This window comes from Vicia villosa, unplaced genomic scaffold, assembly GCF_029867415.1.
Source record: "Vicia villosa cultivar HV-30 ecotype Madison, WI unplaced genomic scaffold, Vvil1.0 ctg.004503F_1_1, whole genome shotgun sequence".
Lineage (NCBI taxonomy): Eukaryota > Viridiplantae > Streptophyta > Magnoliopsida > Fabales > Fabaceae > Vicia > Vicia villosa.
The window spans coordinates 49,394-60,584 of record NW_026706451.1 but is presented as its reverse complement, the minus strand read 5'-3'; the positions used below and the strand labels follow the sequence as shown (position 1 = coordinate 60,584).

Below are 11,191 nucleotides of genomic sequence, written 5' to 3'. Positions count from 1 at the left end.
AAAATTATTAGGGACTTATTTGCAATTTTATAAAAATTTTGGGATAAATTTATAATTTTTATAAAATATTGGACCAATTTGCAAATTTTAAAAAACTAATAATAAATAATTTAACACTCAAGTTATGGAGCAATTTCAAATTCTTTATTTTTTGGTGTCATTTGAAATTCTTTAAATTTAACTTGATTAAAATACTTCATAAATTTACATCATTTTAACAATTCTTCATATTTTTCATCCAAACAATAGATTTTGGTCAAATCATTTTCAATTCCCTCAAAAAATTACTTTCCCTCATCAAAATACTCCATCCAAACACACTCTAAGAGTTAGTGTGTGATCATTCAATACCAAATATTGATCATTAAAGCAACTCAACCAAATCTGTAGGTATTGTAGTATAGAGTTGATGGCAAGTGTCATTAACCAAAATATCATTAAAAATTTTGTTTGTGTCTAGAATGGATAGATAGTACACTCTCTATAAGTGTAGCCATCTTCATTACCTCTTTTTCCTTAAAGATAGATTTCCAAACTAGTGAGCTAATCCTTTTAGTAGCAGTAACAATATGGTTTGGTTGCTTAGATATTTGTCTTTGATCATTCATGTGAACCCAAGAAACCCATCTTTCCATTCCAAGACATGAGTTACTAGAGTTGCTACAAAGCTACATTGCATCAAAAGTATAAAAGTGTGAATTACTTAAGATTTGCTACAAAGTTACATCAAACAATACATGCATGAATTCTTAAAAACAAAACATGATCATAAAAACAGACATAAAAACAGAAAAACACAAGATTCAGAGACAGACATGATCATTCAACAGCATTATTCAAAGGAACATGAATATCCTTATAAAGACAAACATAAGGAGCATCAGTCCCATGATACTTCCCTGTCCACATTCCCTCAGCAACACAACTCGCATCCCAAACAGAAGCATACAAAAACATAGCCTTTTCAGGAAACCCTTCACCTTCCTTCTTATCCTCCCTCCTCACAACCTTCCCATCAACCAACCACTCAATCAAGTCTCCATCCCACTTGATTCCATATTCATGAAACCCATCAGCCGAATCAAACCCAAGCTCATGAACCTTCTCTCTGTTACCAATCCCGTTGGAGTAATAGTTAGTTTGCACTATCGTTGTGTCTTTGCCGAGAAACTCGAAGTCGATTTCGTCTTGTGAGGTGTCGCCTTCGAGGGAGGAGAGGTAGAGGTTGAAGTTGAGGCCGCTTGTGTTTCCTTTTGGGGTTTGGATTTTGGCGGTGAAGGTGCCGTGGAGGAAACGGGTTGTGGATCGCCACCGTGAACCGCCGCGGTGGTTGTAGGTTAGGGAAATTGTGTTCGAGATGGGACAGTGGGAGCAGAGTTCTGGGGTGTAGTCGATTGCGATTTCTTTCAGTGGGTGGGTTTCGGGATCTGGGTGGAGAACTGGATCTGACATTGTAGAAGATTTGTTTCGATCGGATTCGGAATAGGAGATTTGTTTCAAATAACATCCATGTTTGATTTTATGGAAACTAGAAGGAATGAAAGAGAGTGTGAAATAAAGGATAATATTAAACTTTTGCTTTTCAAAAATAATGTATTTAGATGTACTTATAAATTTGAAATGAATAATCATTATTACATAACTCAATTGCTTTAAAGAAATCATACAAATTAAGTATTTGTTATATATGAAATACTATTTGATATAATTAAGGGTGACGAAATAGGGTCAATCAATTGGAAATGATTTAGCTTGGGAATTCTAGCTTAGTATGAAAGTGTGGTATAAAGGTACGAGATTGTTGAGTGTAAAATAATTTAGCTATAGTTTTAACATGTTGATTAATTTTAGTGAAGGGGTGAGTTCGACTCGCCTATCTGATGTTTTGGGACTTAACATATTTTTTTTATTTCAAAGCTTAGATGACCTAGAGATCCACTAAGCCTAGTTTGGAAGAATATCAGAACCAGATCCACAAAATTAGGATCACTCATCATCAAAACATGTTTACAATCTTAAAATTTTTTATAGTGATTTGCCAATAGTCGACAGAGACTGTTAGAAAATTGAATATATTTTCGACAGAAGTAGTTAGGGGTTTAATGGTAATTGTCGACATGAGTAGCAGTTTGCAGGAGTTTAAGAACTAATGACACGAATAGTTAGTGTTATCAATAGTTATTAAAGTGCATTATATAAGTCAATTTCATTCATGTAATAAGGGTTCACAAATCTTATTAGTATTTTTTATAAAACTTGAGTATCCAAGTCAAAGAGAGAAAAGAGTTTGTGAGAAAACATGTATGAATTTACTTCCCTTTTATAATTTTTCAATCAAAGAGTATATTTCATTACTTGTATTGTGTTCTTTGCAGGGGTGAGAATGGGGCAGTCCAACTAATAGGAGCCTACGACCTAGTCTACATAGGCTTAGGTCAGACCAATTTTTTTTTTTAAATAGAAAAGATCTAGGCTTTTTTTATAAGTCTATTTTATTAAAAAGGCTGGGCCTTAGGCCACAAAAAAAATATTTTAACCCTATCAAGACGACCTATTTAAATAAATATGAATAATTTCACTATTATAATTATATTTTACTTTGTACTTTGAATTAAAGTACAAAAATAAAACTAGATTATCTTGAAGAACTTATTTGAATAGGCTGAAAACACCTTATGAACTATGTCAAAAGTTGTTTTAATAAGTTTTCATACGTAAATAGTCTCACAAAACTTATGATACTAGGTAAGCTCAAATAAGTCAATGCAAACAAACTTTAGCATCATTAATCTTTTATTTTTTCCAGTTTATATAAACATTATTTGAATTGTTTATTTACATATATTCAATTGAAATAGGCTTTTAAGTAGGCTAGCAGACCAATAAGGCCTTCGAAAAGGCCAGACTCAAACCTAAAAATAAGCTTAAGATAGGCCACAAGGCATACTTAAGCTTTGATATTTTTAGTAGGTCAAGCTCAGGCTTGACAAAGCCTAATTCGGCCCAGCCTATTCTCGACCCTATTTCTTTGTCTATTTTATTTCTTCAAACAATTTTGCATTTGTTTTTATTGGAACTTCTATCCAATTTTCCCACATTCAAACATCAAATATCAAAGCGCAAACACACATTTTTCTCCAACTTTATGCACAAATTGTCCATAGAATTTTTTCCGAGTTTAATTCATTAAGTGAACAAAAACTTGTGATTTGATTTACTAAAAACATCAGTAAGCAAATCAAAATGCCCAGTAAGACCCTTTTGTGTAAGAAATTTAAACTTTTGCAGAAATGTGTTGTGCTTTATTGTGTGTTTTGTTCTTCATACATATGTAATATTTTCAATGTGAGTGTTTAGGTGTACGAGGAGTGGTAAGAATCTTGTTGAGATGATCATACAAAAATCATTCTCTTCCCCGTAATGATGCTCATAATACAAAAGAACAACTAACTGAAACAATGGTTGATGGTGTAGGAACTTCAACGTATCGTGGAGTAACGACTCCTTTTATAAGCCAAATGTCAATTTCGACGACATTACTAGAAAAGTGGTGGTTCCCCCACCACAAATGACGAGTACTCCGACTATTCCCAGGGTTACACAAACTACTAGGAGACCTTAGACCTTTTTTCCTCCCAAGTTTTACGCTACCCCTTGTAGTAGGGAACATCTATATGGCATACCAACTACAATAATGGAAGGCCTACAAACTAATGCATCTACGTATGCAGATAATGCAATGACCACTGCATCTCCTCTTAATCAATATTTGGCATCAGGATCTATTATATATAAGAAATCCTAGTCGAATGATATAACCTTATGGATACCACCCCTAACTACTCGTTCTCTCTTGTCTGCGAGATAACAAATGGATGAAAGTAACCATAATATGGTTAACATGCTTACACAATAAATTAGTACTGTATTTAATCCTCTAATTTAAAACACAAATCATATTTACTAATAATTGGCACTTTAAATGGGTTGAATTATTGATTTCTTTATACTCCCCAAAATTAGATAATTTTTTTTAACCAACTCCAAATAAGATGGATTAAATTTGTGATTTTTTCTTTACCCACTTCCCTATGGGGGTCACCCCCAGCGAAAACCCCATTTTACCCTGCTTCGGAAATGCATTTCCGAAATATTTTTTTTCTAAATTTTTCCAGACTTCGGAAGTGCATTTCCGAAAAAATCCCAAAAATTGGGATTTTGACTAATTCGGAGATTCATCTCCGAAACAACAAAAAAAATCCCAAAAATTAATTTTAGGATATTAATTAATTCAAATATCATAAATTTGATATAATTTATGAGTAATGAATAATAATAATTATATATTTTGATATAATTTATGAGTTATGAATAATAGCTATTATATATTTCTATCCTGATTCATATTTTAAAATTTAAAATAATTTTAATTAAAAAAATTAAAATAATTTCACTTACAAAATAGGTTATAATTTTTTATTTATATATTTATAATAATTGTTATATATTTATAAAAAAAAGAGTGTTTTAATTTATATATTTATAAAAATTATTATATATTTATATATTTATATAATAATTATTATATATTAATTATAAATATATTTATATATTTATATAATAATTATAAAAATTATAAAAATGAGTGTTTTAATTTATAATAATTATTGTATATTTATATATTTATATATTAATTATTATATATTTATATATTATATATTTATATAAGTTAAAAATTATTTTTAACTTTAAAATTGTTTAGGAAATTTTGATTCACCTTGATTTTATTGATTAACCTTCATTTTATTGATTCACCCTGATTTTATACCTATTAATTGTATTGATTCAACTTGATATTAATTTTTTAATAATTATTGAATTCCAAGACCAATTTGGTCTTGGAATATTTCGGATATACATCTCCGAAGACACCCCCTCCAAAAAAAAAGGTGTTTTTGGAAATGCATCTCCGAAAACCCAAAAAAGGGGTGTTTTCGGAAATGCATCTCCGAAAACACCTTTTTTTCGTGTTTTCGGAAGTGCATTTTCAAAATAAGACAAATTTTAGAAAAAAAAAAAAAAGCGTTTCGGAAATGCATTTCCGAAGTGAGGGTATTTTGGGTTTTTCACCGGAGGTGAACTAGAAAAGAGGGAGGTAAGAAAAGAAATTTCCAAATTTGTATTCTAGACATAATCTTATAATGTAACGTTAAAACACAGAAATGGAAAAAATTCAAAGTGAGTTAACAACAAAATATTTATTCTTATTCAAGGATAGTGAGAAAAGGTTCCAAGTACCAAACAACGTGTCTCAATATAAGGACAAATCACAGTAATGTTAAGAATTAGTGCAAGGTCTAAAGTTATGAAAATATTTATAGAAAATCACACAGCAAAAAATTAAATGTCTAGGCTCAAATTTAACAAGTATGACAAAGAGAATATATATAAAAAAAATTTCTTTATGCGCCTTGGTTTATAAGGGACCCAAGTAATTTAGAATTTGTTCATGGTATTGATCAAATATTGTTCATACCAGAAATCAAACTCTGTATTTCTTAAATCTTCGTCCTTAACAAAAGTTCGTTTATCACTCGAGTTCAATTATTTGATTAAATTTCTCACATTATTATTATTTTTTATTTATGCACCCTGATTCCTAGAAGATCTTAGTAATTCAGAGTTTGTGTATGACACTGATCAAGTATTTCCCAAACATTCATTCTTAACATAAACTTATTTATCACTATTGTTTGGTTAAAATTCTCACATTCCTTTAGGAGATTTAATAACCAGAAACAATCAAAACTAGTTAAGTGGAAAATGTTTTTTCCATATATATAGGTGCACCTACCTAGCCACTCATATTATTCTCTGCAACCACCAATAGATACAAATTTACACCCCACGTGTAATAAATGGACATTCTTCTACTAATTTCCACCAACTCAAACTAATCCAAAACATCACATATAAAATCAACTTAAAAAGAGAGTTCACTTTTCAACCAAACTTTCATATATCATTAATTTCATATCCTTTGGCATAATTAAACTAAAATACTTTTCTTATATAAAACCAAAGTTCTTTTTCTATATGTACATATACATGCTATAAGAACTTAGTCTTCAACTCTTCATCATAACATAGAGAGAGAGAGTTTGAAGTTTTGATTAACTTTTTTGAAAAGATGCTCATAACAAATTTTAGCAGGCATCAATCAAAATAAGCCAAACACCACCATGACTATCAATACTTCCATGTTTGGATTGCGGCGAATTTTAACAAAATCACAGTGACACTGTAACTTTATAAATTACATAGTTTTTGCCAGATTCGCGGTGATTCACTGTGATTCTGTCATATTCACCGTCAATCCAGACACGAACTACATGTTATATTTCAATTTTTTACTTCTGGCTACCATAATAAGGAGATGCATATCCATTACAAGGTGAGCCACAACTATTATAAGGAGAGGCATAACCACTATAAGGTGAACCACAATCATAGGGAGAGCTAGAGAAAGTTGGAGGCACAAGAACAGAAGAAGATACCTTAAACCTCTTACTACTTGAACCTTCACAAATATCAGAACTATCATCAATCCAACCCAAGAGTTGATCCAAAAAACCTTGATCACCAACATTAATACTAACATTATTAATAGTACTATTTGTGCCATTATTATTATTCTCCACTATATCAGATCCATCAGAGTCTAATCCATGATTCTGAAAACCAAACCATTCAGAACTAGAATCAGAAACACTTGAAGATTCAACAGGAGGAACAATAATGCTAGGCTGCACCACTTTTTCAATGTTCTTCATATCAACTGCAGAGATTTGGTGGTAATTATTCTTCCGGTTGAATATACTAGCAAACGTGAAATGATCACTCACTCTACTCTTTGAAAACTTGTTGCTGCTGTTATGATGATCACTAGTTCTTGCCATAATACTTTGAAGATTCTTGCTCAACTTTGCTTTCAATGAAGCAAAAGTTAAACTGTTGTTTTTTCCTTCATTTGTTTGTGGTGATGATAATAGTACTCCTTGATCATCAATACATGGTGTGGTGGCTTCTGATGCTGCGGCGAAATTGGTTCGAGCATTTTCGCCGCGTAAAGCTCGAGCGGCTTCGTCGTAAGCTCGAGCTGCTTCTTCTGGCGTGTCATAGGTTCCAAGCCATAATCTTACATGTTGAGATGAGTCTTTGATCTCAGCAACCCATCTACCTGATGGCCTTTGTCTTACACCAATGAATCTTCTCATGTTTGGCTTCTTTGATTTTGTTATGTTGCTTGTAGCAGAAGCATATTTAGTAGCTTCAGCGCCAGCCATATTTTTTTTTTTTTTTGCTTTTGATTAGGTAAGAAAATTTGGGTTTGGATTTGTTTGTTGTTTTGGTAGGTGAGGTTATATGATTGGATTGATAAACTTTGGTGATATGTTGCAGTATTTATATGTGTAAAGTTTTGGAATTCAGCAAAATATGATTGTAGGAATATATAGTATATACCTTTTTAAATCATTTTTTTATTTGTGCACGTATGTCTTCAAGTGTTTAGTTTTTTAATACTTGTATGGTGTGCTTGATATGTACTTGCAAGTTGCACTCCTTGCAACTTGGATAGGTTTATTTGGTTAATGAAAATTCTACCAACTTGTTAATATTTATACTATAGAAACTAGTAGTGAATTAGAAGTCTCATGTTAAAAGTTAAAAGTAGATGTTGAATAATTTTGTGATGTTAATGAGAAAATTGGTGATGGGTTGGTAAAGTACACCCTAGAAGGTCTACGGTTATAGAAGTCTCTCTAATGGACGCAAAAGATGTCCAAAGTCTCTCTAATGGACGCAAAAGAAGTTGGACATGCAAAGTTAAAAATCTAACGTTCAAGTTATTAAATTAGAGGAAAATAACTTGTAAACGTCATGGTTTTAAATTGCGGACCGCATTACTTGAAGTGGCCGCAACATTGCCGTTGTAGTAGTTTTTGCATCCGCATCATGCTATAATTGTGGTGTGATTGTAAATCATAATAAAAACCGCATCATAACATCGCAACAGCCGCATTATAACACGGTAATGGCCACATCAACCTGCATCAGGCCGTAAGAGATTGTACAATGATCGTAAAAATTATTTGGTCGATCTTCCTTCTTATTTATATATGATAAATTTTAGATATGTTTTAAAAGGAATAGATATATTTAAAATGACAGAGAATTGATAATGTGATATATATGAAAATTTATTTAGGAAATGGAAGACGTGTGAAATTTAAAATAAATAATGAAGTATAATATTTTATGTTCATAAATTATAAATTTACGTCGTAACGATCACAATAGTCGCAACCGCAACCGTAACCACAATTTAAAACCATGATAAACGTATAAAAATGAATCGTATTTTGCTGTGTTACGGAGTCACACTTATATATAAACAACAGTTAAAATCACCCAGCTCATGTGAATGCGGCGCCTAATACGAGATTGTTTGATAGATTCCAACGGTTGAGAGATGAATGCAGTGTCTGACTTTGGTGCACGGCTCTTTAGTAAAGATACACATATTCGTCAATTTGAACGGGTGAAGATTTGAATTAGACTTTTGTATTTGACCAGTTTTATTGAACTATTTGACCCGTCCGAAGAAATAACTAGAATATTATTAGTTGGTGGGTAATATGGTGCAGTAAAAAAAAGAATAAGTGAATAATGAAGACAAGATTAATTTCCTGTTTGGGATTGATAGGATAAGGTTAATATTTGGTAAAGTCCAAATTGAAGCGTGTTAATCAGTAGTAGCCACTAAATCATCCAAACTCAAATTATTTACAATGCAGCATGCCTGCAACCTGCGCCAAGAAACATATATATCCGCCAACTTCACTGCCACTGTTTATTTTTTGTATTTGTAATTTTGCATAAAACTTCATTTTAATTTAGTTGACTATGCTTAGTGCTTTCTTTAACATTTTACTTTTCTCTATAGCAATGATTAAGCTACCCGGTTGAAGTTTGCGTGCATGCTAAAACTATACACAATAAATAATAATAATACATGGCAAATAATGAGTTAATTATGAAATTTTCTGCACGAATAATTCAATACTTTTTAGACTTAAGCAGTTTATACCATGCACACAAATGGAAACGCCGCATCATATGGACCTTCAATTAATATCAGATTGAAATTGAAGTAGGAATGACAGGCAGACCCAAACCCGTTGGACTTATTTACACTCGAATTCAAGTTAACGGGTGAAAATTCAAATTAATTGGGTTTGGATTCGGATGTCACCCATATTTCGGGTGTGGGTTTGAGTGAAATCACACCTGCTTAGACATTACATTTCATAAGTACCTCTAAGTACTATGTCATCTCTCTGCTCAAACCTAAATCTCACTTTTCCGGTTTTCTTCTTCTCCTTGTTTTCATTCTTTCTCACATAGTAACAATAGCTCAATAATCTTCCCTTCTTGAGATTCTTCGCAACCATGGCCTCCCAACAAGACTCTTCCCTCAAAGTGTCAAATCATTCGAGTTAGACCAAGTTGGTCGTTTAGAAGTACATTTAATTAGATCGTCCTTGTTTCACTAAGTATGAAATAAGTGTTCTTCGATAGTGTTGTTAAAGCAAACCTCAGTTTCGGACAGTTTAAGGTTTTGCCTACAAACGACTATCTTTCTCTCGTTTTGATGAACCCCCAATTTATAGATTTCATCAAGGTATAGTATCTTCTTTTTCTCTCTTGTGGGTTTTAGTTTTAATTAAGTATAATTGAAACAAAAGTTAATTTTTTAAAATGGGTTTTTGTTCTATGATTGATTGCATGTCTTTCTTTTTGTTTTGGTGGAAGGAAGTGTTTTGGATTTGGAAATCAGAGATGATGAGATTATTCAATTTTGTACGAAAAGGGATGGCTTTATCCTATTCAATTTTGAGGTTTATCTAAATGAATAACTACATGTATGTACAAAATGTGCAACTTCAGTATAATAATAATGTCATTCAATAATTGCTTAGAACTAATCACCGGATAATCAATTCTACAGAAAAAATTATGACTATGATTAAGAAGAGTTTCAATTTTGTGTATGGTTCATGTTAGCTCTTCGATGTTGTTGTTGTATTTTTTGTGTTTTTGTTGCGGGTTTGGATGGAAAAACCCAAATCTAACGGATGTGGGCGTGAATATTATTTTACCACTCGAATAGCCTTGAGTTAGGGTTCGGGAGGATATTTCATGTGCGGGTTTGTGTAGTGTGAAACCCGTACCCGACCCAGCCCGTTGTCATCTCTAGTTTGGAGTAAAAACCATGTAAATAGAATTAAACAACGCGTCTTCACATAAAATTGCGTAACATTATACGAGTCTTTGGGTTGGGTTTTGGTGACTTTAAGGCGTCAAAGTTACCGTGACTTTGTATTCATTTTATTTCCCTCTGTTTTTTTACTTTCTCTTTCATCAATAATAATTAAAGTTACTCAAAATTGTTAGAATAAAAATGCAAGTGTGAGTAAGTGGAGAAATAGTCTCACATTGGATATGAATGTTGTGACTTGAGTATATATAAATGAGAGAATTCACTTACCTATCACCTTAAGGTTTTAGGTTAATGGGTTATCTCACTTATATATTCTCAAGTCACCATATTCGTATCCAATGGGAGACTATTTCCCCACTTACTCACACTTGCATTATTATTTTAACACCCCCCCTCAAGTGTGAGTCCACAATGCACCCCCTCACACTTGTCGCCATTGACACCTTGCAACGGGACACCACTTCCTGAGCTTTTCGATACAAGTGAATCAATCTCTTTCTCGAACCAAAGGCTCATGATACCATTTTAGAGTTTGACTTAACTCATCCTTACAAAACCGATTTGGTAAGGATGAATTAGGTCAAACTCTAATATGGTATTAGAGCCTATCGATCGGACTATACAAAACCGTTAATATCCACGCATCAAGTCCAAAAAGAATGTTGGGCGTATTAGGAAGATCATAAAGTCACGCATTGGTTAGAGATAGAGCATTGAAAGAATTTATATAGAGTGACACTCCTCACCTTATCAGCCGGTTTTGGTTGGAAGATTCTATGATCCCTACTCACCAATTTTCACCTAGGTGAATATCAAACTCATACGAAAATCTCTCGCACGATGTCC

The 11,191-nt window shown here is 32.4% G+C and overlaps 2 protein-coding genes across 2 annotated transcripts; both read right to left on the bottom strand.

Moving 5' to 3' along the window:
- Window positions 1-819: 819 nt before the first annotated feature.
- On the bottom strand, window positions 820-1,452 carry LOC131642115 (uncharacterized). Its single transcript, XM_058912402.1, has one exon. It carries the CDS (start codon window positions 1,450-1,452, stop codon window positions 820-822), a length of 633 nt encoding a protein of 210 aa, XP_058768385.1.
- A 4,591-nt stretch (window positions 1,453-6,043) lies between these two features.
- Window positions 6,044-7,415, bottom strand: LOC131642113 (ethylene-responsive transcription factor ERN2-like). Its single transcript, XM_058912400.1, has one exon. It carries the CDS (start codon window positions 7,344-7,346, stop codon window positions 6,411-6,413), a length of 936 nt encoding a protein of 311 aa, XP_058768383.1. The 5' UTR covers window positions 7,347-7,415; the 3' UTR covers window positions 6,044-6,410.
- Between the last annotated feature and the right edge of the window lie 3,776 nt (window positions 7,416-11,191).